The sequence below is a fragment of the Lepisosteus platostomus genome, chromosome 25 (genome assembly GCF_059453375.1).
Source record: "Lepisosteus platostomus isolate fLepPlt1 chromosome 25, fLepPlt1.hap1, whole genome shotgun sequence".
In the NCBI taxonomy this organism is placed as follows: Eukaryota; Metazoa; Chordata; class Actinopteri; order Semionotiformes; family Lepisosteidae; genus Lepisosteus; species Lepisosteus platostomus.
The window spans coordinates 7,135,054-7,161,134 of NC_142635.1; the positions used below are offsets into that span (position 1 = coordinate 7,135,054).

Sequence of the window (26,081 nt, forward strand, 5' to 3'; positions counted from 1 at the left end):
ATACATTACATACTACCTCCCCCAACTCTATTACAAATTTTGAAAATTTATTTTTTACTGTGGTGTCACGAAAAAATAATTAGTCATGTCCAGTCACAAAAAAGGCTAGAAAAGATCTTTACAGAGGCGTTTCAGTAGCTTTATTGCTTGAAATGAGAGTAAACAGGCGAACCGCCTCGTCTCGGGACTGTGACTTGGCTTTAGTCTGAATAAGAGATGTACATGGCCGGTATTTTGCGTGGCCGGCCTGGTGGCTCCGCGGGCTGAACCATCGGACGCTTCTAAAGTTCAGAGAGTAAATCGGCTCCCGGAGAGTCTTGTGAGTTGTAGTCGAGCCCCGAGCCTCCCCGTCAGTCTGAGACCTAAGCCCCGGGTGAAGCTCTCATGCTGTCGGGGTGAGTTTGTGCAAGTGGCTGTTCTCTACCACGCTGGCCGTTTTGGGGGGCTCCATTTTCGGGGCCTTCTAAAACAGGGCAAATGGGGGGTTTAAGACCTTTATAACTGCATAGATCGGAATTCAATTCTAAAAAGCAGCCCCTTATACTACTGTGACACCTGCAGGACAGGTGTGGCACTAGCAGTGAAAGAGAGGTGCAGTCCTAACTAGGAGCGACAGGGGTCTCTCTCCAGCACATTTCTCTTGATTCGACCAGCTGGCCGCAAGCTAAACGAGTCCGGCGAACAGTTTTGTAGGGGAACGTCACTGAATTGGGTTCTCTGAAAACCCTCAGCCGTTATATGCTTTATTTGTGATTTGGTGAGTTCAAGTTTCTATTTATCTTCAGTAACGTCAGTGTTGAGCCTTGTATCCGAGTGTACAGCTGTCAATCACGATCCGAGCCCGCCCCCAGAGTGACCTTCCTCAGCGGACACGCCCCGTCCACCTGTTCCACAGGTGCGCCCGGCGAGATGGCGGCGGGGTGAGTTTCTGCGGCGTGAGGTGCGTTTGCTTTTTATTTCTAATTTTCTTAATTTAAAATACAAAAACTCAAATTTCACTTTGAGGAAAGTTAGACAAAAATATATTGTTGTTGCAACTTTTGTTAATTGCATTTGTTCCTCTTTAATTTGTGTTTTAGGACGCTGAAATGAGTGTACTGTTTGAGCGTGCTCTCGAAGGTTTAGAAGTCTGCGGTCCCATCCTATCTTTCATGTAAGTATGTTTTTATAAGATAAGGTCTGTTTCTTTCAACGAAAAAAGGCTGTAGTTAATTTTCAAACATTTGCTTTCTGAAGTTAGTAGCTGTGAAATCTCCGCTTGTCGGATTCGGGCTGTAATAACGGTTTCCGCTCCAATATAATAAAACATTGTAAAGGTTTAATTTAATCATTCGTATGTTTTTATTTCTCCAGGTGAGAAAAACATGTCAAGAACGAACCTCCAGTTATGAAAGTGTTTTTCCAAGGTAAGTTCTATTTCTCCCTTGCACTATACTGTTTGAATTTGTGCAACTCGACGAGGCAACACGTATTTCCCGACGTTTTAACGCCAGAACGGGTTTATACTAACTATATAACTTCTGCTCCTTTCCTTGTGCTTTTGTTGAATAGAAATTGAAACTCTAAGGTGCTGGTTCTTGTTTATGGTTATTTTATTCATCTGTCGAATTCATTGGGTAAAGATGGATAATACCAACATATTTGCACGATGGTTTTCAATGCGTGGAATTAAATCGAATTTGATGAGTGGTGCTTGATTTAAATTTAAGAAGTAGAATTTCAAAAATTGAACTTTTGTTAATTGCATTTCTTCGTTTAATTTGTGTTTTAGGACGCCGAAATGAGTGTCCTGTCTGTTTGAGCGTGCTCTCGAAGTTGTAAAAGTCTGCATTCAGCGTTCTTATACTACCTTTCATGTAAGTATGTTTTAAAGACATGGTATCTCTAGCTCTGTTTCCTTTGACGAAAAAAGCTGTAATTTATCTACAGTCACTTGCTGTATAAAGTTGGTAACTGTGTATCTAACTGTTAGTATCTCAGCTTTGCGGTATCGTGTTATATTTTCGCTTTCCGTTCAGAAATGATAAACGTTCGCCAAGATTAAATGTACTAATTCGTATGTTTTCTTATTTCTCCAGGTGACAAAGGGATTTCAAAAACCGGCCTCCAGTTAGATTTTTTTTTCCGAGGTACGTTTTATCCTTATCTTTTGCTATACTGTTTATATTTGTGTATTCAAGACGACACGTATTTCACAGCTTTTTAGCACCAGAACGGTTTTATTTTAAAGTTATCACTTCTTTTCGTTTAGTTGTGCTCTTGCTGAATACAAATAGGAAACACTAAATCTTTTTTATGGATTCTTTTATTCATAATAGACTGAAGCTACTTTCTAAATATTGGAGTAGTGGGACTGGGATGTATCTGTGATTTCTCATGCTGTTACCTACTGGTTTCTTGTTGAATTTGAGCGTGTTTGTATGTTTCTTAATTCAGGCAGCTTATGTGTAAAGTGAATAGACTTCAGAACTTAGTTAATCGATTCTGCAAGTCCGATATCTTGTTAACTTGATCCTTTTTCTTTTGCCTCCAGTTCTTCGGTTCCTGCTGCTCTGCGCTCCGACGATCTCCTTTCCAATCCACTCCAGCAACTCGACGAGCGTTGGCAGGTTCTTCTTGACAATGTGTGCTTTTTCTTGAACTTTATTTTGATACCCGTGGCTTGATCTGTAATGTACCCTTTGTATACCGATATATATTATTGTTAACCTGCATGTTTCATGTTGACTGCTGCTATTGTATGTGCTGCGGCTCCTGGTTCTCTGTGCTCCGACGATCTCCGGCAATTTATTCTTGACAATGTGTGCTTTTCCTTGATTTTTTTTTTATATCGGCGGCTTGATCTGTAGTGTACCCTTTGTATACCGATTTATGTTATTGTTAACCTGCATGTTTCCTGTTGACTGATGTTATTGTATGTGCTGCGGCTCCGGCAATTTATTCTTGACAATGTGTGCTTTTCTTGCTTTTTATTTTTGTTACCAGTGGCTTGATCTGTAATGTCCCGATTCAGTGCTGTATTTTATTCTTGACCTGCATGTTTTCTGTTGACTGCTGCTATTGTATGTGGTGTGAATTCTGCAATAAAAACTCTCGTTTCATTGTCTGCATTGTCCTGTATTTTCGAAGGTGCGAAGGGTTGTCTTGCAGCGTGCGCCACGCACCGCAAGGCGACACCCCATCGCACTGACTTGGAAAAGTGCGAAGACGCCCGCCTTTTTAGATAGTCTCTGGGGGGGGAAAGGGTCCCTAGGAGGGAGCGTGGGTATAGCCCTGAGGGGAGGAGAATGGAGGATAGCTCTAGCCAAGCCCCCTCACTCCCAGCAGGAGGGGAAGGCAGGCTGGAGATGGCCTCGGCCCGAGAGAGAGGAGGCACCCAGGGCGGACTCAGCCTATCAGTCACAGCTTGCAACTGACAGCTTTCTAAGTCCACACCCCAGGAGACCTGCCTCTCTGCAGGGACCGAAGCCACCACCAACCTGCCATCCTCTCCTGCCGGGAGCGAGTGGGCTTGGCTAGAGCTGCGGTCAATCAGCCAGCCCCCGCCTACCCCTCTCCAATGAGGGGGGGTGGGCGAGGCTCGGCTTGATTGCTACCACACCCCGAGAAAAACCCCAAATACTAAGTTTTTTGGCGGGAAAATCTGGACACGCTTAAAAAGGGGGTAGCCTTTGACCTTTTCAAGTCAAAAAGCGATAGGGGGCCCCCTTGCGGCCACAAACTGTTAGCAAAATCTCTCCGCCAAAAAACTCACCAACACCGGGGTTTTTCAGGGCCAAGGGGGTAAAGAACTCTGCATGAGAACAGAAACAACAAAACACATCAAACTCCAATAAACAATTTATTGAACGAAAATTGCATACAACATAAAGCATTCCAATATGACAGATGCACAGGTTTTGAAATGAAAATTAGCATGCATTTAAATGACAGTGTCAAAACACAGCTGGGTATTTAAACGCTACATTGAAGTTTACAAGCAAGCAGAATACAAAACGATTTGCACGCAACTATACAGAAAAGCACAGATACATACAACACATTACTGTTTCTCCAAGGGATCTGTCGAGGCAGTGACCAGAACAAAGATTTGAAATTCTCTGCATTTCCTGTACAACAAAATAAATCAGTATTAGCTGTGCTCAGGTGAAAGAGCTTTCTGTTACAGATAGGATCTCGAAATTATCCTAGCTAGAAAGATCGACCTTGCGCGACTAATACGTTATCAGATGAATAACGTTATCAGTTAAAAAAGTTGCCAGTTTACAGTAGCTTTGGGTGCCCCAAAATGCTTCGGTTTAGAAGGATTTAAACTTTTGAATTGAAGGTGTGCAAATACCTAAAGCAGGCTACATATCTATCAATGAATTATATTTCCACGACGTTTAACTTCAATAGTATTTTTTGCAACAAATTAACACGTGAACAATACATTGTAAACTCTATCAAGTTAATGGCGGTAAATTCAAGTTTTAAATCTTCCTTGTAACAAACATTTGTGATACAATTTTGGAAGCGAAAACGGTTTCACGCACACCGCCGCAAATCTAAAAACAATCATCCTAGTTTTAGCAAAACGTGTGTTCTATAGGCAGCAGGTTCACTTTTTTGCTTCTGGTCAGCAACACTTGTACCGAGGAATAATTAACACAAAACTGTCTAGGTATCTTCTAATTTGAGTTTTCGTTTGTAAAGTCGCTTCTCAACGCCCTGTTTTCAGGATAGTTTTCAAGACATACGTATGGACTAAGAAACAAAGGCTTATACTTACGTTTATACTCCGAGTAGTTAAAAGCCAAGCTTGTCCTGCCAAAAGCCACCAAACTGAAAACACAAAAAGAGTTTAGGAATTTAGAACTCAAAGGTTTTTACCACTAATATAATAACCTATATCGTCACTACCAAACCGCAATCAAACGAATAACATTAGAAAAACCGCTATTTCCCAAAGAAAATACATGCTTTACAGCATTCTTATGCGAGATTTGGACTACATAATTAAAAATTATATAATTATTTGTCTACATGTAAGTAAAAGAAAAATAAAAAAAATACTCAATAAAAGTCGCGCAACAAACTCACTCAGCTCTCTTCTCTCCAGCAGCACCTGGCGATCAGGTAGACGGGGCGTGGCCTGCGAGGGATGTCATTCATGTGGGCGTGGGCACAGACTGACGCTACAGGTAGCTTTTTTTCTGCTTTTGAAATATACTTGAGCGAAATGTTTAAAAACACGTAGGTGCTCACTTCTCAGCAGGACACTCCCTATTCTACTATCCTGTTTGCCCCAGTGTTGCACCAAGATATGTGACGTCTCATCTGTAAACGTTTATCACACACTGCTCAATTTACTGCCTCTGTACTTATTATTAATCTATGCAGCTAATGTGTTTAACTTGGAAAACAAAAGGCTGTGAAGAAGACAAGGCATTCAATCCATGTAGCTATTTGGTTTCCTGGGCAAATTTACCCCTGGCCATTACCAGCCATGAGCTCCTAATACTCCCCATCTGTGAACTGGATCCATCACTCTGCTCTCCTCCCCACTGAGAGCTGGTGTGTGGGGAGCGGACTGGAGCATCATCCAGGTGGGGCTGCACACTGAGTCCCTACTTGCACTTTGAGTGGAGTGTCCAGAAAAAGCACTGCATAAATACACTAATTTATTATGATTGATTATTATTAGATGTGTTGTATGCACAACTTCATTGAAAACCAAGAGGGAAACTGAGATTAAGCAAAACAATTCTTCTTTACACAATTGTTCGTCCTAGCACAATCAACTGGTCCAGTGAAAACTTCCAGTCTTCACAGTGTCCCCCTACTGTTCACTAAAAGATGTGGCAGTGGTTTTGCCTGAATTCCCAATTCATGCAACAAAAAGCATGAGAAAATGTTTCCTTCTGATGTGAGACTAAAGCATACCTAAGTACTGTGAATCACCCACATACCGAGCGACCTTGCTGCACGCTGGTGAGATTCTTTTAAGAAACAAAATAATAAGCAGAAGCATCAGCCAGCCTTATGTTCTGGAGAACTGAGGGCTCTGTTGACAAAGGCGGAACTGCTGCTGCCAGGAGGCTGATCATAATTTCCAAAGGAAGCTGTGGAGTGAAAAAAAAAAACAATCAAAACACACCTAGTCCTCAGTGATCTTGTTTTCACATTAAAACTCGAAGCTTCAAAGCCCACTCAAAGACAGGCGCACAAGCACACAACAAAAGGACCGCGTTCACACACTGAGACACTAGAAAAAAAGATTTGTGTTAAGCTTTTGAAAAAGAGCAGTTGCTTACGAAAGGCGTGCTTCTGTATAGAAAAATGTAACTTGCTTTGCAGAACGTGTTCCCTGCAATGCAGGCAGCTTATCTCCGAATGTATCAGGTGTGATCTGGCTTGTTACTACAAGGTGGACTCGAGTACTCTGTGTGTAACCTGTGCAAGCAGAGTTACTGTTTCATGTTCAGACACACGGGGTCATGGCTGAAGCTGGCAGCAGTCCCAAACACTAGCTAATCCTGGGTTTTCATGTTCATCAGAACAGTGGCTTATGGTGGGAATTTAAAACAACCAGTAAAAGCAGATTTAGGAGCCATAAATTGAGGAGTGCAGTATTTTTTCCTGTGGTGTGCACTGACAGAACAGACAAGTCCAGAGTTGTGGTTTATGTTGGTTACTATGGCTCCTCCATTCTTCTGTGCTCAACAGTGGGGATTTAAAAGAGCCTGAGGAACAATAAGTCCTGTCTGCTACTTCACACCAGGGGGTAAGGCTGAGGGCTGGCTGTTTGCTCAAGCTGGGGCTGTGGTTGCTCTGCCAGCTCCACTCCACACACCTCCAAGAGCACCAAGACTAAACACAGAGAGAACACACTGGACTGGATCCTGTTTCCCACTTGCTCTGGGCTGCTGTACACCTGGTCTTTGTTTTGAGTCCCACACAGGCAGTGGCTTGTATTGCATTTGGAGCATGATCCATGTCAGGTTTTCACAGAGTGTATGGTCTTTGGTTATAAGGCAAGTAATATTAAATGTTTTCAGTCTATTTGTGTTAATATGCATTGTCAGAGTCATTTGAGATATTAAATAAGATATTCAATTTGTATCTAATATTAAAATATGTTTCACATTTCCACAGCAGTTTGTACAAGCTGCAACTTATAAAAACCAGATATGTAATAAGGTACTTTTACTTTCTCTGAACCGCATTATGACTTTGAGAATGTTTTGATGCCTAAATGATCATGATCCTAAAAAAAGAGGACAAAGGCCAAAAACGTTTACTTAAAATTTTATTTGTTTCTGTTACACACTGTACAACATACCGTCCCATAAAGTTACTGCAAATATGCAGTGAGAATCCTTACAGGTGAAATGCTTTAATAAAAGAGGTTCCTATCCTTTCCTACCAGTTTTCAATATCCTGAACAACATAAACAGGCAACTTAGAAGTCAAAACCTCAGACCTGCAGCTCAGATAAATCCTTTTTCTAATTTTTTACTAAAGAATTATCTCTATCATTTCCTGCCCTAGGATAATTGATAGGTGATGAAATTGCTATGTTCATGCTATGTGTTCCCTTTCATAATAAATATGGGTGCAAATAAAAAGGTACTAATTCCTCCTGCATTCTAACCCCCAAGTTCTGTTTCCTGACCAGCATTCAGAGAGGAGTCCCTTCCTCCATTAGCTGCTCGTATTCCAGCAGGTCTCCCATGTCCTCATCCACAGACTCGGTCAACTCAGACAGGATCACATCCAGGATCTGGTGGAACACAAACGCAAAACTGTCGCAAGGCTGGGTGACGGCTCGGAACTTGACTGCACTTTCGTGTGTGTGTGTGTGTGTGTGCGTGCGTGCGTGCGTGCGTGCGTGCGTGCGTGCGTGCGTGCGTGCGTGCGTGCGTGCGTGCGTGCGTGTGTGTGTGTGTGTTGGATCAGGGAGAGCAACAGCTTACTCCAGAAAACTCTGCAATCCTACCTTGCTGAGCTGTGTTAAGGAGACTGTTCTCTCCCCTGTGCTCTGGCACTACAAACATGGACCACAAGGCTTAAGAACAGCTTCCACCTGCTGAATTCCTGTGTACATGTACATATGGCAATAAGCTTCTCTACTCTACTCTTCCCCAGCTACACTGCTGCTTAGAGCATGAACACAACTGCTAGACAGAGGTGTTAGGCATTTTGTTTTTACAATTTCTTTATATCAAGCTAGCTTGAACAAAATATCAGGTTAAGCAGTACAGGAGTATTTACAAACGAAGCTGAATCTAATGTGGGAAAACTACACATTTCCCATTCCTATTATATCTCATTACAATTATTGTACCAAAGAAGGAAAAACAGATAAACATTTCATTTCATAATAAAGACTTCCTTTATAAAACATTTAAACCTTTCCATGTTTGTGCATCTTTTCATGTCGCCATTGGAAGAATCCCCAACAGTCACGGACAATTTGCCATAGATCACTCAAGGTGAAATACTCCAGTGCCCTGGACAAATACATCAGAAACTTGAACATCACTGCTACACATAAGCCCTGAAATCTAGGACCCACTTTCTAAACCATGTCACAGACAGAATCACAGCCTGAGACACAAGCCCAACCCTCAGATTGGAATGGCCTCAGATTTGTCTTTCAGGCCAGACCCTCACCACATCAGTAACGATCTGCTGGTGAAGACTCCGGACAGGCGCGCTCTGCAGGGTCTGCTCTCGGAGCCTCTGGACTCTGAAGAACTGGTGGATGAACATCTCTATCATCCAGCCTGCAAAAGAAACAGGAGAACAGACTGGAAAGTAGTACTGTACATGTGTGTTTTACTTCTTTACCTGAAGACAAGCATCTTGAAAGTCATGTGCTGCAAAAGTGTCAGTTTGAGGGTGTTTCTAAATGTTTGGATAAGGCTATCGTCCTTCTAAATAGTCTAATAATAAGTATAAAAGTCCACTTCTGAATATAACGTCTATCAATGCACTAAACTGTTATGAGAAGCACTACTGCTGCAGCCATCTGGGCCGCGTGAGGTGTCAGTCAGTATACAGTACTGCAGTAAGAGCATTTAAGTCAAAACGTAAATGGCCTTTGCTTTCCTATAAAGAGAACTCTTCCACACACTTAAATAATAGTCACACATGTGGAGGTTAAAGTAAATGTAATTGGAACAGTTAACTAATGTTTTTACAGTTACAGTCTGTTTGCACACTGCCTTCACCCCAGATATTACTACAGTACATGCGTCTCTAATGCTTTAGGCAGTTGAAAGTTTTAGAACAGCGGCTGTGTGTGGTGAGAGATCACCTAAGGTAACGACATTCCATGTCCTGGGCCCTTAAATAAATGTTGCCTTTAATAAATCATAAAAACTCCATGTCCTTTTTGTTGAATACATGTGGAGGGGACATATCCAGCTATATAGATGACACCTACTGTCCAAGAGCCTCCCTGACAGTTCCTTTTCCAGAAAGCACTGTCCCTGGCTGGCCGCCAGCTCCACCAAGTGACCCATCAGGAACACGTCCAGCAGCCTTTTGGTTGCATAATGACTGACCTGTGGAGTAAAAGCCACAAGAAAGCACACACTGCAGCATGTACAGGGGACCTCCTCATTTACATCTACAAGCAGACTGGAAAGACGGGAACAGGAACATGCTTATTTTTACTAACTTTCACGAAAACTGATCATGAAAAGCAGAGTGCCTGGCTGCATTAACCTGCATCCTCAGGTTTCTTTTCCATTCCACAGTCAAGCATCTTCCACTCACCCTGAGCATTTGAGCTAATGTTTTCAGGCTTCAAAATAATTACAAATGTCAAGGTTTTTAAAACTCAGCACTTTCATGTCTAAAACGGATATATTTTGATTTATTTTCCACGTAGTTCTGCATATGTCACAGAAAATCAACGGTATTTAACAAATCTGAGGTTCAGAGTGAAGCTACCCTGATGCCAATTGGACATATCTTACAGTACATCACTACCATATCTACAAAACCCAGTACAGGACACATAGCTTGCTTTTTTTAGTAAAGGGGATAAAAAGGATGTGCTAAAAAGCACAAAATATTAATATTCATACTCGGAGGACATTTAAGAGGTAGCAAAATCAATCTTTAAGTTCTTCATCACCTGTATTATCAGTGACAGAAACTGGTTGGAATTAACCTCTACCATATTGATGGCTTTTTTTAGCAAGTGTCAGAATGTAATCATTAATTAATCCTACAGAGTGTGTGTGTATTTAAACAGTTACTTGCAACCACTACACTCGTGGCATATCCATTTCGAACTGGTATTACAATGTCTTTCACGCTTTAGAAAGCTACACAGAACAGAAAGCCGGATATAAGCGCCCGTGCGCTGTACCTGGGCGAGCTGGCAGGCAGCGGTCTCGGAGTCGCGTTCAGCCAGTACCGACAGGGCGACCTCCCTGGCCTCCTGGGCCACCACCTCCGGGAGCAGCTCGGCCTCCAGCTGGGCCTCCTCCTGGGCCGCACTCGCCTCAAGCAGACCGAGCACAGACGCCACATTACCAGCCCATTTCCTGCTAGACCTCTACAATATCTGCCCATCGTCAGAGAGCGGCTTATTCGTGGCAAAGCCGGAGCCTGTCCAGACGACACCAGCCCATCGCAAAGCACACACCAGTCCAAATGACAGATGTCATTTGTCATCTGAAGCCTCCTCCTTCCAGGATAGAGATGGAATAACAGTATTGCATGATCGTGTCACAATCTGTTTGTTTCTTCATTGAGAGAGATGGGGCCAGTGAAGCTCAAGAAGGTCCTATGCCTTCGCTTCTCTTGAAGGGACACAGCGGATTATCTGCTGTTTTCTGAAAGTGTTTTTTTTTTATTCAAGAATGAATGAACAAAGGAAGTTGAAGCATTTACGCTTCTAACCGTTTGAACTTATGTTTTCGGGATATATAATAATTGTGAATACCTTGCATTTGTCTAGTATTTTTCCATCCTAAAGGATCCCAAAACACAATTTACACAAAGTGGCTGCAGCAAAAGCTTAGCAGAGCACCTCAAATGATTGTGGAGTTTATTAACCTCAGCAGCTCACAGACTTAATGCAGTTATTGCCGCAAAGGCATGTACAACCAAATACTGACTTTTCTACTCTGCAATTAACAGAAATCATAGGGCTGAACGCAATGTATGTGTTCTAACATAAACATATCTATATATAGAATTACCCGAAAATAAGCTGCATGTTATACATATTATTCATGTTAATTTAATTGTCTCAAACACACATGCTAAAAAAAGCTCTGCGTTTCTTCTGTCAATATTCTGGCACTGTATGTGCGTTAACAGTAATGTCAACTGTTTCCTTTGGCTGAAAGCGAGTTAGTGAAATCAGAGATGACGATTTATGCTGGACAGCTGTCCTCGGCTGACTCACAGAGAAGCGCCAGGGGGAAATCGTTCGACTTCGCCGGGTCCCCCCGCCACATGAGGTCGGTCAGCGGGGGCTTACCACTTCCGGGAGGAGGAGAGCCAGCGTCTCAGACAGGATGTCCGAGGCACAGTGGTGGACAGCTGCCTGGGCCAGGTGAGTGTCCACCAAGTCCTTCACTGAGGTCCGGATCACTTCTGCAGACACGTCGTGCAGCACTTCCTGCAGAAGCTCATCGAGCACCCAACCGGACAGCGGCATCAGGCTTTCCACTGCAGTCGCACTGCCCCTGGACCTCAAAGGACACGAAGAGCCTTGCCGTCTGGTATAATAGTAACTTCACTGTGACTATCTGGCTTTGCACTATGTGTAAACTATGGAGGCCTTTTTAGCACAGGTGCAAATCACTTTCAACTGCTCCTTCACAAGCAAACTCTTCAAAGTAAATCAACTGTGATGACAAGGCCTGAAGGGGGTTTTACAGACTTCACAACACTTTTCCACCTTTATTTCTTTTGCACATATGGCCTCAGGAGGTCAGTATGTTCGCAAAAACAGAATTTACAGTACCAGAAGCAAGATCTAAAGTTTAAGAGACGCTTCAGTAATAGAAGCAGAGCTGCCAATCATGGTTCCTACAGTGTGCTCTAGGATGATGGTCTGATTGTTCCTGGTTTCCTTCTTTGTTTCTCTGGGAAGGGTTATGGTGGGCAGCCTAGCCTGTTTTCCAAAGGAGTGTCATTGTACAGAGGTGACAAGAACAACCACATTTCTGCATGGCTTTTCAGCGACAGGAATCAGAATTTCCATTACAATGATATGAATTTGTGCATTAAAAATGATATTTTGTGTGCAGCTTTAGGCGTTAAACTGGGAATCACACACAAATGTTTGTTATTGTACACCTTCCTATAATTATAAACTGCTTTTAAAAAAGAAATACGAAACTTACCCTATATGTCTGCTTCTCTTTGCAGTGTCTTTAGCAGCGTGTTTCACAGAAAAGCCCTGGAGCCAAAGCATGAAGAGAGAAAGTCAAGCGCTGGCCAAACAATGAGTTAATTCCAGGATGGCACTATTCTTTCATACACAAAAACACGCCTCTGTAGATGAAATACTGTATGAGCAACTTGAATGAAGCAATGACAAGTCAAAAACAGGGAGCAGGACACTGTATGGACCAATAAGGGAAACATGGGGAAGAAAATAAAATGCACATTCTACACATTTCAGTTAGTTTGTAAAATAGAGATTATAGACCCTCATGGCAAATAAAAAGGTAGCAGATGTGAAGAAAATGTGCCTGAAAAGCTGACATGCAGTAGACCACAGTGAGACAAAAGGTGTGTTCGATCTGACCTGGGTTTGGAGGTGCAGAGCAGCGTGGTGCTTGAGATAACAGCTGACAGGCAAAGAAATGACAACGTCGCAGGGTATTGTGGAGGTAGGGACCTGACTGCAGCCATAACAGCAGCAAGGGGGGAAAATACTAATGAACCAGAGATCGTGTCCAACACCTGAACAGATTCCCTTGAAAACACCTCAATCAGCAGGTCTGGGATCAGCTCATCACACAGCAGCTCTCGGATGAGGGAATTCACAAACTGCTGGGCAAAGGCCTTATTCTCCATGAAATGCAAGGCTGCAGCGTGATCCTGAAACGAAATCAAGACAAAAAGTGCTTTAAAGACCAAGAACAAGAGCAAGAGAGGGCTGAGCTGAGCCAACACAACGTCACCCCAAATGTTCAGGGCGGATTTTTGTCTTTTATCTCCCCCAGTAACACTAAAATAATCATCTCTGCAGGCGACCCTGAAGTTCACACACACCGTTAACAAGAAAGCACCCTCTTTTCACAAAGGAGCTGGGTGTCTGGAACTGCTCACTCTGTCCAGTCCTGACAAACAGTCAGGAGGGATTCTGAGACTGACTGGCAACTCGGCCGCCCAACAAGCAAGCTGGCCTTGGTCGAACAGGACAAACTGTTCCATCTGCAGGGTTTCCAAGCAAAAGTGAAGTTATTTTCTACCCCCTCCGGATGTCCAGTACGGCTTAAGAAACAGAGTGCCCTTACAGAAATTCTTTCTCCATTTGACATTCGTTATCCTGTTTCCTGTGTCTGGAGTCCTTGATTTGCTGCAAAAGGATGAAGAGCAGACCAACATATTCCCCACAAAAACATCCACACCCAAGGCAGAAATGGCATTTTCAGAGATATATTATTCATGTTCTTTCGGCCACATTTAACCCCTGTAGTAAAGGCTTGATCCGGCTCTGGGCTGAAGTTAACCTGCTCATATCCAGGTTTCTGCTACAGCCTACCTGCCTTTCCCGCTGTGCTCGCTGCCGCAGAGTGGATTGTGCCAAGCCTCCCAGTCGCTTCTCTGTTTCACTCTGTGCGTGCTCTGGGCTGGGTCTCTCAGCGACACGTGCAGCTGCAGCTTCATGTTTGCTCCTGTTAACAAGAAAACATCCGTTTTCTGTCGAGCCTGTTGTCAAGCTCTGGCTGACAGAAAAGAAAGACTCAAACAAAAGCTATCGGTCTAAAGATAAGATCTACAATTGTTACAGCTCAGGGGCATCAAAATGTTTATGTTATGTGATTTCACATCACAGTACCCTATAAACAAAGGGTACTTTTTGAGTGTTTTCACAACTGCCTGTGGTTTTTGAACAAATGTTTGATGGATGATCCCTGTGGATTAATAATATTCTACCCTAGAAAGTATTAGAATACAAATTAATACAAATATCATTATTTTCTGATGAGGATCTCGGCTTCTCACATTCCTCCTCTGGTCTTTCAGGCTGGGGGACAGTGAACAGAATAGGTTGGGATATTAGGTGGTGTTTTGTAGCTCAGTTACCCCCCAGACCTGCTTGAATAGCTACTGTACTTTGAAACAAAAAAACAACCACTTATCACTGAGTTTCTACACACGTTTGAGCATTAACTGGCCTTACTAATGAGGGTGAGTAAGACTTTTAGTCCTATTCTAGCACAGAAGTCTAAATATCATACAGCATAAAGCACATACACGTACAATATGGCAAATTATAATTTGGGCAATCATATTGAATACAGTGCTTCATTACAATAAAACTGAAAAGCACCAATTTATTCATTTGAATATTTCTTTACATTATTTTCTGGGAGCAAGCCTTCCAGACTTAATGGTTACCTGGGCAGGTATGTGGAGGTGCGGTGTTTCCTTCTGTCTTTCTGGTTGGCCGATGGGGACGCAGAGACGAAACTGCTCTCACCTGTGCTGGCCACTGTGCTGAGCTTCTGCCGAATCCGCGTCACGCTGAGAGAGACACACACCAGGTTTCAGGCACCAAGCGCTGCCCAAGCAGACACACATACTGTAACCCTGCGGCTTTTCAATTCTTTTCCCACAGGAGGCAAAGCTAAGCAAAAGTGACAAAAATACCATGACGAGGGTCTGCAGTACATTCTCCTGTAGCAAACAAGCAACACAAAAGGAGGCACAGATATTAGGAGGAAAGACACAGATTCCTGCAAAGTACAGGTCCCAGAGGTGTGCCGTTGAGGTAGACAATGGTGATGTCAAACAGGTTCACCTTTCTTGCAGCTCCGGCCAGCTTTTTTCTACCTTCTTCAGCGCCATCAAAGGTCTAAAAAAAAGACGAACAAATTTCTATTGAGAAACATCTTTAATCCGGAGCAGATGTGGAACATAAAATGAGGAAGAAGATGCAGAATAGAGCGGAAAATACAAAGGATTTCATCAGTTTCTACTGGTGATTCCGGTCGTGGGGAAACAAAAGTTGGTTTGTTTACAAACAAAGGAAAATGAACGTGTTCCTAAATTGAAAAATGAGCAAGGAGCTAGACTGCCAAGACTACATTCCTGAGCTCTCTACCCCTCCCTGCACATGCTCGGAGCCGCAAAGGAGGAACCCCAGAGCTGTGTATGTCCATGGACAGAGAACCAGAGTGGATCGCTAGTCTGTGCCCTTCTGAACAGCTCTGAGAGAACGACAGCAGGCCGGGGGCCAGGGGGCACGGAGCTGGCACGGCTGACCCCTGAGCGTGGCGACACTCGGGGCCCAGGGCCTCCGCAGGGGCTGGAGAACCCGGCACCAAGGGCACGACGCCTTGGCCCGGGCAGGAGAGGATATAGCGCCATGCGGATGCAGTCTGGAAGTCGAGGCTTACGGCATGCCACCAGAGGGACAAGGTGGGCACCAGCGCCAATCAACGGACCCGAGTCACCCCAGTACATATGTTCTCAATAACATCTCACCTCCCCAATTACAGTATATCATCCCCTTAATTTACTAGAGCCATTGATCTGCAGGTTTCTATGCCATAATAGTGATGGCACATCAAGATTAACAGCTGTCAAATGATCAATATTCAGTTTCTCTGAGCTTTAGGAGCGCTGCATAGGATACACTGCTGCGACACTCGGGCAGTTTGTTTTTTATCTAGGAACGAATATATTTAGTATATCTCTTGCAATGTTAGTCAACCACACGAGTTTGAAGACTCGCAAAACATAAATGTTTACGTTTACAGTAACATTTTCTTCGTGCTTCAGGAGCACAACATACAGTGCTGTAACACTCGGCCAGATTGTTTTTAATGTAGGAACGAGTATATTTAGTATATTTCTTGCAATGTTAGTCAACCACACGAGTCTGAAGACTCGCAAAACGGAAATATGTTTTTACTCATTCGGTTGCAGCGTTGCATGCGAGTCCTTCATGCAACAGCCTTCAAAGCAAATGAAAATGCAGGCACAGTGCGAGGTGCATTGGGTTAAGAAAAACTGGGAGGAAAACGCTTACGTTACAAATTGATACCTTTTATTGTTAAAAATACACATTACCGTTTTTAAACCGCGTGAGTTTCCAAAAGAGGAGATCAAATGGTCTGATCTGCAAACGCGATTGCTTCGATCTCAGTTCGTAGTTTCGATTGGTCAGGGGTAATGCACCGTATTGTGGAGAGATGCAATACACTTTCTCTTAATCTGCGGTGCAAATTGGGGAGACCCGTGTAGCTGTTTCATCCGATCACCCGCACTGTTCTTATTAAGAGTCTTACCTTTCCTTCCAATCACTCAACGAGTAGAAACATCTCGGGCATGGACAGTATAGACCGGGATGTGACTACTGCGTGGCACATTAGCTTGATAACATGAGTTTAAACTTGTATTCCGACTTCATAGCCGCTGGACGCCCGTGCTTTCAATTCGGTGCTTGCTACAGTATATTAGTCGCGGCTGCAGCCTTGACAACCGACACCCACAGACGCCAGTTTAAAAGCACTGGTAGCGATCATATACAGTACAGACGGACACTCCCTAGGAACAAACTTCAAGGGAAACGTTTGCAACATATAATGTGATATTTACGATTGATCTAATCATCATTTTCCCCCGGAATATTCTTATTTACTTCCCACTTTGCTTTTATTGAAATCATCCACGGTCTTTGTTCAGCTGTTCCGCGTTTTACTGCCTTTCACCATTGTTATACTGTCCCTCTCCTGGGAGCTCATTTGTTTTTTTGTCTTGACAGTTTTCACCTACTGTAGCTCAGGAGATTCATGAGCTGTAGACAAAAAAAAAAACTTTTTCTCTTAGATTCCCTGCATTTAAATTTGCCCATTCAGACTCCACAACAGTTTGGAAGTCATACCACTTGTTAACTATAATGTTTAATGCTAGGTATGCTATTACTTTACATTCTTACCATGTTGTGTTTGTTTCAGGTGGCAATGATGGAGTGTAACAGACCTTTTATTATTCTTTTTCATGTTATTAAAGAAAGATCAGCAGCTTCTTCAGAGTAATCCTTTTTAAGACTGGTTTATCAGCTGCAGCAAGTTTTTTTTTTTTCTTTTAAATCTCTGAACCCTGAAATATACTGTAGGTTTTTAAATTAGTTTTGTTGTTCATCTGACAATTCCTTTCTCCACTGACATGTTTCTAAGCCTGTTTAAAAATCAGTACAGCGAGAAAGCACTGTGGCAGGGTTAGGTAGCCATTCTTCTGGTATTCATTCTGTTTAATTAATGAAAGTTATTAACTGCAGTTTGGGAGGGATAACAAACGGAAGTCAGTCTCACACAGCTGCACCTACAGCAATCAGCATCATCAATAATCCAGCTACATAAGCTGAACTTGTATTTGTCTCAGGCATCCTCTCCTGTCTGAGTGGGGTTGGAGCCTCCTCATTCTGTGGCCAGGAGGCTGCCCGTTCACCAAGCCGGTTAAGACAGACTTTTCTCACCAGGTGTTCCAAACATCCACAAAGCATCCTGTTCATGGATGCTGTTGTCCACTGCGAAATTGTCTTAACGATTTCAATGAGCCTTTCAGCTTTAGTATAGATATGGACTTACAGAGGCCCATAAACCCTGCAGGTCTCTGGTGCTTCATCACCAGGTTTGCCTCCTCTTTGATACTACCCTGGGTGAGCGGACTGAATGTGTGTTTGACTTTAAATGCCAGAAGAGCTACTGGGGACAATTGAAGAAAAGAAACAAGGTGTTTATTCTTTGTGTGACAGTCATCTGATTCATTGCTTTGCAGATCAGAGCTAGAGTACATGCACACTGTGAAGATGTGTCCCACTGCCAAACTGGCATCACACCTCCTAACGGCCAGTGCGATACAGAATAGCCAGCTGTTACAAGCACCTCTACAGAGTTCCTCAGAACTGCATGAGTAGTCAGTTGTGTTGCCCACAGAGCCACCAGACCAGCCAGGAAAAAAAGCAGAACTTACTTCCAACTCTTATTACTTCTACAGCAACACCAACATTGACGGATTGTACTTTTATTATCCAGATCGCTTGGTTTTCATGTAGTAACTAATGAAATACTTTGGTCATTCATTTTTCTGGACAGCTTTTTCTTACTTTGCCTGTTTCAAGACGATTTTTCAATGGCATAATAGAGTCTGAGAACTGAACGTTGTGGGTTAAACATGAAGTTACTCAGAGTTTAAAGTAGTGGGAAACAGGTTCACTCACTCTGTGTTGATGATCTTTGTAGATGTGTTGCGAAACTATATATAGAGAGAGAACAATCCAGGAGTGTCTGGCAATTACTTATAAGTAGAAATAGTTGTTAAGGGGAGTCAAAGTGATTTTCACATATCTCCGTATCCCAATGCCTTGTATTGTACATTATAAACATTATAAGTTCAGGTTTAAGTGTATTTTTGTCATCATTCAGGTCTCAGTGTATTTTTGATTGCCGTCATGCTGGCCACCGGCAAGAAGGAAGAGAGCAAAGAGAGGACCGGCCCAAACAGGATCGCCCAGCTCGAGGCAGCTCCCCACTGCTGCTGCCTCGTGAGGCACGATCAGCTGTCCCCAGGCGAGCAGTGAAGGCCCGAGCGAGGGTTAAAAAACTGGTAGAGACGACAACAATAAACATTCAGACGCTGCCTTGATTCAGGTTAAACAGGGGTTAATCCCCCAAAACATTAAAGCCCTGACTTCTTTTGAGGCGGGATAAAAATAAAGGGCACCCCCCCCAATACACACACACACACAAAAAGTCACCTGGTAGACAACAGCCATGGCGTCGATCACGCTGTGGTCAGTGTGCTGGGAGCCACATCAGGGGCTGTCCGGCCTCCTCAACGCCAGACAGCAAGACAAACGGCCTGCTCTCGGAGAACTTCCGTGTCCTTCGAGGATCACAGGGCTCGTCAGGACCCCGAACTGCAGGGCATTTCTGGAGGCACGTACAGTACCGGGCTGCTTATTTTCTCCACCTCCAACTCCCAAAACAGCACACAAACCACAGACTGTACACCCCTCAGACTCCCCTAAATCCTCCCTTGAGCCCATCTCCAGGCTCATCACAAACTTTGTCGAGCAGCAGGCTGAAACCGTCACAGTCCAAACATTTTCTGCCTAAGGACCAAAAAGGTGTGAGGGGCCCTACTCTTACCAAGACTTCCACAAGCACAATGGCTGATCAACATGAAGAGTGCAGGACAAACAGAAAACCACCTTCAGAAAAATATCTACCACTAGTACTGTGCAAACCCTGTATATACCACACAAAACTTGATTGCACCCTTGTGAAAATGTGAAATTCTCAACCCTTCACCAATTAACCAATGATTCTATATTAAAACTTTAGTCCCCCACTAATTATTTACAAAGATGAGCATTCATATAGCTACCTCTAGTGGCATGTCAGCTGTACCTGTAGTCGACTCTTAGAACTGATGAAACACACTGTGACAGGTCTGCTTTCCCCAGAGTCTCAGAGTGGTGTCCGACTTGACTAGGAGAAATACTGCCCAAAGTATCAGAACTCCGCTTCTACTTTCAAAGGATAACAATTGTTAACAAAGATCATAAGGAAAAAAAAGTCTTTAAAATCGAAATGTACATATATACTATGGTATTGGCAAGGATGCCTAGCCTTGTAACTATAATAACTATAATCTGTAATAGGAAATTAATTCTTACTCAGTGTCTTTGTAAAAGCTCAGAGTCTATCGATAACATTTCTGCCAAAGAAAATACAGCAATGTTTCATGTTGAGTGAACTGAAAAAGTATATAACAAACTTAAATTTAAGATAAAACACTAAATAAATAGTATGTAAGTTCACGAACATGCTTTTATTTAAATATAAAGTTAAAGAGACGTTAAATGTATTGTTTTATTAGTGTGCTGCAATAATTCATATGGGGCATCCACGAACTACAAATAAACAGAAGGACAACCTTTCCTTTTCAGAAGCACACAGAAAGACTGTTGTAAGTCACCTGTCCTCTTGCTGTCTGCATGGAAAAATACACCAATGTTTTAAGACGATATTTCAAGACCGTTACGCAGACTCTCGTGTAATTCTGCAGGATGGTGTTCTTAGCAGCTGCTCCACTGGAGCAGTTTGAGTAACAGCCCTGAGGCTGGCTGTGCAGCAGTAAGCAGGAACAGATGTGAGCTCCCAGGAGCTATTCCAAAGTCCACGTGCCACAGCTCCACCCCCTCCCTGATTGGTCGGAGGAATATTGAGGGAGGTGGGCAAACTTTTAGCCTCTGCTGAAATCAAAGTTCTCACATTTTGTGCCTTACATGTTCCACGATCCGCTAGATTCCATCTGCGATTGTAATTAATGGCCACTGCCAATGACAAGGCTGTCCTGGAGGCCATATTCAGTCCTGCCAGCCCTTTCGGAGACCTGCCTTGCTTAGACGAGGAAGAGCTGAAGGACGATGGTAAAATTCACCTTTATTTGTGATTTTCCTTTAAGACTATTACCATTTTATTAAGTTATTCCTCTACAAGGATAGATCATGCACGGTGTATTTCTGAAGATTTTTACTCAATAGAATTTGTTGTGCAAAATGTTCAATGCTGTCACAAACAGTACTGCTGAAATTCCTTGCCATGCTATGCTTTTCCTTATTTCTGTCATTCTGGTTCTCTAAGTTTCTGTCAGTTCAGTTATCAGTTAAAAACTTTCAATAATAAAAAAAATGCTTTCAAAATATGAAAACCACACACAAAAGAACAACAAACTTAACAGCCTCATGAGCGTCTCAATAGCAGATTGGTTAGATGAGCTAAATGGCCTCCTTACATTTGCTGACTTTCTTATATTACACTGTATCTCCTCCTGTTCTTTCTCTCAATCCACCCTTCATCTTCACTTTTGATGTTTGCTCACGTCACGCCGGATGTTCGTAGCCTCTTTTCTCTCAAAGCAGGGGAGAGTAGCAGCTCTGCTGGGCAGCTTGTTTTGCTCCGGAGCCGTGCGAGTTGAATGAAATGGCCGCACCCTTTTTCTCTACCCTGAGACTGACCTCCAGTTCCCCCCCCCCCCCCCCCCAGGCCCTGTCACTCTCCTCTGTCCCACTCAGACCTTTCTCCCCATCGCTGGCTCTCTCTGTCTCCTCCTGCAGACGGCCGCTTCGATGCGGAGCTCCTGGCACAGGTGCGAGGGCTGGAGAGGCAGGGGGTGTCGGCGGCGGAGCGCGGGGATCTGCGCGCCGCACTGGAGCTCTTCGACCAGGCCATCGCGCTGCTGCCCCTGAGAGCCTCGGCTTATAACAACCGGGCCCAGGCCAGGCGGATCCAGGGGGACACCGCCGGTACTGCCGTCTCGCACAATCTCAGGTCTAGTGTCTGAGAGCAGGAGACCCCAGCCTCCGCCAGCAGAGGGTGTCTTCGCATACATTTGGCCTTTTTGACACACATCAGCCCCAGTAACAAACTGCTTCACAGCTGCTGGATCCCCAGTATTGTGATGGCAGTGAAACACTGACCACCAGCTGAAAAACTCACACATGAAAAACTCAGAACTGAACGCACCAGGTTCCAGGTTTAAGATTGTACAGAAATGGTAAAGAATGAGGAGCAGGGACCTCTGATTTTTACCATTCATGTTGGAGGATTAGGTGAGCTCTGTCTCTTACAGCAAATCAGCACTAGAACACTACATAAATTATGTGGTATAAATGTTGCTTTGTCCTGTCTCCAGGCCTTCATTTTCTTCCATAAATGATTTAGGCGTAGTTAAGAAAATATGCAGAGGCACGCTGGGATGGCTGATCACTAGGGGGAGCCACAGCAATGCTTATAAGAGTAGACAGACTAAAATTGTTCTCTAAACTTGTAGGAAATTCAGGCTCATGTCCTATTATTTTCCTTCTCAGTTTAAATTAAATTCTGCCCTACAGAGTTGCAATCTGAGACGTGCCTCACATAAGCATAAGCACGGGACTTTTACATTTAAGAAGGTAGTTCTTTATGCACGCAATCACAAGTGTGTGAAACAATATGTTGAGTGATATTGCTGTATGACTCTGGGGGATCCAGAAATCATCCTTGCTCTCCAGATCTAGAAGTGATAGGAGCGGTTCAGTCAGGATCCACGAGCACCTAGTTTCAAGTGAGCCTAATGATCTGAGCAGAATCCTGTTGCAGTCTAACCTCCCCCTATATTCACATGTATCAGGCTATCACTTGCTTGTTCTGGAGGGCTGGTATATGTACCTACAGGCCTTCTGCCCAGCTGTACCCAAATCAGTTCACCAGTATCTCTCTCTTTCACTCTTTGTTTTTCTGCTGGTTTAAAAAGACCTGGTGTGTGCAGAGCCGCACTGGGCAACCGTTCACAGAGGACTGGATTAACCCCTTGATCCTGTGTTTCCCCCTGCTCCCCGTTTCCTGCTCTTCCTCCCCCAGGAGCGCGGGAGGATCTGGACCGCGCCGTCTCTCTGAGCGGGGCCGCTGGGCGCGCGGGGTGCCAGGCTCTGGTTCAGAGGGGGCTGCTGCACAGGCTGGCGGGGCGCGACGAGGAGGCCGCAGAGGACTTCCAGAGGGCGGCCGCCCTGGGCAGCCCCTTCGCTAGGCAGCAGGCCGTGCTCCTCAATCCCTACGCTGCCCTGTGCAACCGCATGCTGGCGCAGGTCATCCACAAACTGCGCAACCCCGACGCAGCCGAAACGCAGGCCATGTAGGGCCAGGACAAAGATGGCCGAGACCTTCATCAACACAGTAACGGCTACAAACGACAGGCAGACATTCAACCCATCTAGCCCATCGATGCAAAGATCTCTTCCAGCCATTTCAGGGAAGAAACCAGGGCATCAGCTTCAACATGGCTGGGTAGCTTGTTCCATGCTCCCATTACTCTTTGGGTAAAGACGTGCCTCCTGTTCTTGGTTTTAAATCTACTGTACTACAGCTTCCTCTTGTGCCCTCTGGTTTGTGTTTCTACCATGGTGGTGGGAGTTGATGAAGGTCACGGCTCTCCTGTCTCAGTATAACTTGAGTCCCAGACAGACACACCTCTTCGGGATGGTGAACCGTGTGTAACTCCAGGCGTTAAAGGATTATGTGGGGGTTCAAGGCACAGTGAATAAACTTCTCACGATAAGCAGAGATTTGTGTCCTTTTTATTTGTATTTCAATGTTTCATAAAGAAGCGGTGCTGTTAGAAAACTTCAACAGAGCAGAACTGTACACATTTCACACAACCACAACCTTATATTTACCTTTAAGTGTGTATCCAAACGTTAAAAGTTATTAACTTCTATATTTAAAAGTTATATTTCACATTTCGGTTGAATAAAGGTTCCCTTTGTTAATTTTAACTTGTTTGCACTCCCATCATACAAGTGGTGTCAATCAGATTTTCGCATACCTGTAATTGTTTTGCATTTTGACATGCTAATAAATACACAGTGTTGTCATTTACTTGCAAAAGCATGTCTTTGCAGCTGAAACTCTAATTCTCTATGCACACATTTTCTCCAACAATGCCAATCTAGACAAAAAAGTTTAGTAAACACAGTATGAAATATTGTTTTAGGACTGAGAATACGGCGTGGATTAAAAAACAGATGGCTTGAACAGAGAGCAAAGTAGGCACAGTGTGTTTCACCTTGTCTTTTCACCACAGATGGACACATTCCTGGTTCCTTTTTGAAAACAAAATTAACCTACTTTATCATGCATCCATCAGAAAGATAATCTGGAGCCCCATGGCACAAGAGGAACAAGAGCAGAGCTGAAAGAGTTGTTAATGTGACAGACCGCAGGTTTTCGGGGCAGTTTCCAACACCTTTGTTTGCACGGGGGGGGGGGCCCGCTATTTCATGGGGAAAAGCAGAAAGCCTGTAAAGATACTGTCAGCTCCATCCGAACCCAGGACAGAATTCTTCTCGGTGGGCTGCAGGGAGACGACGTCGCCCTTGTCTAGCTGGAGCACCACGGAGCCCGAGGTCACCAGGTACCCCTGGTACACGGAGTCGCAGAAGACCACCACCTTGTCGGCGCCCTTGTGGATGCCGATGCAGACGGGCCCCCGCGCGGTGACGTGGTAGGTGAAGTAGTAGGCGCCCTTCGCCTCGCAGGTGAACCTGCCCCCCGGCAGGGGGTCCCCAGCAAGGTTGGCCCTCTCGAACCGGATGGGCTGATAGCTCCTGGGCGGCATGTTGGAGGTCTTGCTGAAGGAGAAAACCGACTTCTCCGTGGTGTTGATGGCCACGGGGGACCCCATCGCCCCCTTGGGGCCCGCTGGGCCCGGCAGCCCCTGTTCCCCGGGGTCCCCCTGCAGGCCAGCCCTCCCTGGGCTCCCCATGGGTCCTGGCTCCCCCTTCTGTCCCTTCACAAGGCGCCCATCATCACCTGTGCAAGTGCGACATGGCAGAGATGCTGAATCCTGTTCTGTAGAAGACAGCCCTGCCACGGGCCTCAGATTCAAACAGAAATCATAGAGATGAGATTGATATTTACTAATGGAAATTCTATTATTATGATGAGACAAAAGAATAGCATCTGGCATAATAAATAATTAGGGGAGAGTAGGAGAATGAGAAGAATTCACTTGGGGCAGCCGCAAGCTCTCTAGAGATCAAGGTTACTTTGAAAACATTTGCTGAGCCAGTCCTGACAAACGATCGAAGAGGGATATCAGGAATATGTAAGAGCATGGATATCGCTTGAGCGTTCATTGCAATTGCATAAAGGAGGGACGGAGAAGGCAACTTCTTCTCGTACCTCTGGTGCAGACTGCTGAATTCCCCCTGGCTGGTGCTCTTTTCCTCTGCCCTCACATTTACTCCTTATACTTCTGCTGCAGCACAACCGTTCTTGAGGAAGAGCGATCTTTTTAAAGCGTGTCAACAGTAGCCGTAGCCATTGCCCACTTTACAATTCATTACAACTGCTGGTCTGCCTCAGGTACCTTTTTCTCCCTTCTCCCCCGGGACCCCATCTTTCCCATGGGCTCCGTGAGCTCCTGGCTTTCCCGGGATTCCGGGATAACCGCGGTATTTGCTGCAGGTGTCTGCCGCTGATAACGTCACGGCGGAGGTCAGGACGACGACCAGGACCACTGCCTTACATGCCATGATGTCGCAGGCCTGGGAGAGAAGTGGAAATCAATCTGGGTCTCGGGCTGTAAAACTCCCCCTTCCAGTCAGCTCAAAAAGAACACAAAATCTGAGAGAACAAGACTCCAACTCCTAATGATAAGAATTCAAAGTGCTTTTTCAGCAACAATCTTCTAAGGAAAATGGATCAATAAAAATCTAGATCTCAAAAACCGAAGCATTAAGATTTGTGTTCTTTTATAAACTGGAAATGTTGACGAGGCTACTAGCTGACAGAAACCTGCTTTCTCTCAGGGGCCAATGAAGTCGTTTTAACTCCATGGCAGTGCACAGATTTCTGTTAGAAAAGAGAATGACATACTGTAACAAAAAAGATAAAAAGAAACAAGAAAGGCATGACCTTTTTCCTTACATAGATTATGCCACCTTACAAAATCAATGTAAGAATCATCTTTTTAATTAATAATTGAATGGGTAATTACAAATTAATTAAACCCCTCAGCTGGATGCCTTTTGTATCACTAATAGATGATTTAATTAAATTTGGCATGATATGTACTGTACCTTTGCCTATCGTCCTCTTCTTCAGTGTGCGTGCAGCAATGCGCGACAGGGGTTTCTCCTGTCAGGGTCCTCTTGAAGACGTGCTCAGGACAAATAAAGATCTAAAAACACAGAAGTGGAGAACAAGCTTGTTCATTTGAGGAAGTGAATGGAAAAAAAGCGATAATGAAGGCACAGCCAAGTGTCTCCATGTGCAGGGGTTACCAAAGAGTTCTTGCACGTTTTTGCCTCTCGAAGCAATTTTCACATCCCT

The 26,081-nt window shown here is 44.2% G+C and overlaps 3 protein-coding genes and 2 long non-coding RNA genes across 13 annotated transcripts; 2 read left to right on the plus strand and 3 right to left on the minus strand.

Moving 5' to 3' along the window:
• The first annotated feature begins 824 nt into the window (after positions 1-824).
• Positions 825-3,106, plus strand: LOC148640992 (uncharacterized). Of its 2 annotated transcripts, none has more exons than XR_015930282.1 (6): positions 825-940; positions 1,080-1,153; positions 1,354-1,406; positions 1,772-1,856; positions 2,079-2,133; positions 2,534-3,106. It is a non-coding gene; the product is annotated as an uncharacterized LOC148640992 (long non-coding RNA). The 2 variants fall into 2 exon arrangements; XR_015930283.1 differs by having other exon boundaries at positions 2,079-2,129.
• A 728-nt stretch (positions 3,107-3,834) lies between these two features.
• LOC148640993 (uncharacterized) lies at positions 3,835-6,390 on the minus strand. The gene is made up of 4 exons (XR_015930131.1): positions 6,297-6,390; positions 5,083-6,104; positions 4,772-4,824; positions 3,835-4,109 (listed from the first exon to the last, which is right to left on the minus strand). It is a non-coding gene; the product is annotated as an uncharacterized LOC148640993 (long non-coding RNA).
• An 884-nt stretch (positions 6,391-7,274) lies between these two features.
• On the minus strand, positions 7,275-16,734 carry LOC148640994 (uncharacterized). Of its 8 annotated transcripts, XM_088619385.1 has the most exons (12): positions 16,488-16,734; positions 14,996-15,049; positions 14,593-14,718; positions 14,170-14,218; positions 13,733-13,885; positions 12,928-13,065; positions 12,363-12,418; positions 11,492-11,732; positions 10,370-10,504; positions 9,434-9,554; positions 8,659-8,771; positions 7,275-7,765 (listed from the first exon to the last, which is right to left on the minus strand). In XM_088619385.1, exons 2-12 carry the CDS (start codon positions 15,040-15,042, stop codon positions 7,664-7,666), a joined length of 1,281 nt encoding a protein of 426 aa, XP_088475511.1. In that variant the 5' UTR covers positions 15,043-15,049; positions 16,488-16,734; the 3' UTR covers positions 7,275-7,663. The 8 variants fall into 8 exon arrangements, with proteins under 8 accessions (XP_088475511.1, XP_088475506.1, XP_088475504.1 ...); XM_088619380.1 differs by lacking the exon at positions 14,170-14,218 and having other exon boundaries at positions 12,952-13,065; positions 13,733-13,865; positions 16,488-16,733; XM_088619378.1 differs by lacking the exon at positions 14,170-14,218 and having other exon boundaries at positions 13,733-13,865; positions 16,488-16,732.
• Positions 16,735-20,457: 3,723 nt separating this feature from the next.
• Positions 20,458-23,309, plus strand: ttc36 (tetratricopeptide repeat domain 36). The gene is made up of 3 exons (XM_088619152.1): positions 20,458-20,638; positions 21,326-21,514; positions 22,611-23,309. The coding sequence occupies exons 1-3, from the start codon at positions 20,536-20,538 to the stop codon at positions 22,883-22,885; spliced, it is 567 nt and encodes a 188-aa protein (XP_088475278.1). The 5' UTR covers positions 20,458-20,535; the 3' UTR covers positions 22,886-23,309.
• c1qb (complement C1q B chain) lies at positions 23,302-26,027 on the minus strand. Its single transcript, XM_088619151.1, has 3 exons — positions 25,829-26,027; positions 25,117-25,294; positions 23,302-24,557 (listed from the first exon to the last, which is right to left on the minus strand). Exons 2-3 carry the CDS (start codon positions 25,280-25,282, stop codon positions 24,019-24,021), a joined length of 705 nt encoding a protein of 234 aa, XP_088475277.1. The 5' UTR covers positions 25,283-25,294; positions 25,829-26,027; the 3' UTR covers positions 23,302-24,018.
• Between the last annotated feature and the right edge of the window lie 54 nt (positions 26,028-26,081).

Bases quoted from the DNA above. Each gene is read 5' to 3' on its own strand.
- LOC148640994 (XM_088619385.1), bottom strand. From the start codon at position 15,042: ATGGCGCTGAAGAAGGTAGAAAAAAGCTGGCCGGAGCTGCAAGAAAG. The intron at 14,219-14,592 runs GTAACCATTAAG...ACTGTCCCCCAG, and splicing joins ACCTCCACATACCTGCCCAG to CCTGAAAGACCAGAGGAGGA. The intron at 11,733-12,362 runs GTAAGTTTCGTA...CTATTATACCAG, and splicing joins AAGAGAAGCAGACATATAGG to ACGGCAAGGCTCTTCGTGTC.
- ttc36 (XM_088619152.1), top strand. From the start codon at position 20,536: ATGGCCACTGCCAATGACAAGGCTGTCCTGGAGGCCATATTCAGTCCT. The intron at 20,639-21,325 runs GTAAAATTCACC...CTCCTCCTGCAG, and splicing joins GGAAGAGCTGAAGGACGATG to ACGGCCGCTTCGATGCGGAG. The intron at 21,515-22,610 runs GTACTGCCGTCT...TTCCTCCCCCAG, and splicing joins GATCCAGGGGGACACCGCCG to GAGCGCGGGAGGATCTGGAC.
- c1qb (XM_088619151.1), bottom strand. From the start codon at position 25,282: ATGGCATGTAAGGCAGTGGTCCTGGTCGTCGTCCTGACCTCCGCCGTG. The intron at 24,558-25,116 runs GTACCTGAGGCA...GCACTTGCACAG, and splicing joins GGGGGAGAAGGGAGAAAAAG to GTGATGATGGGCGCCTTGTG.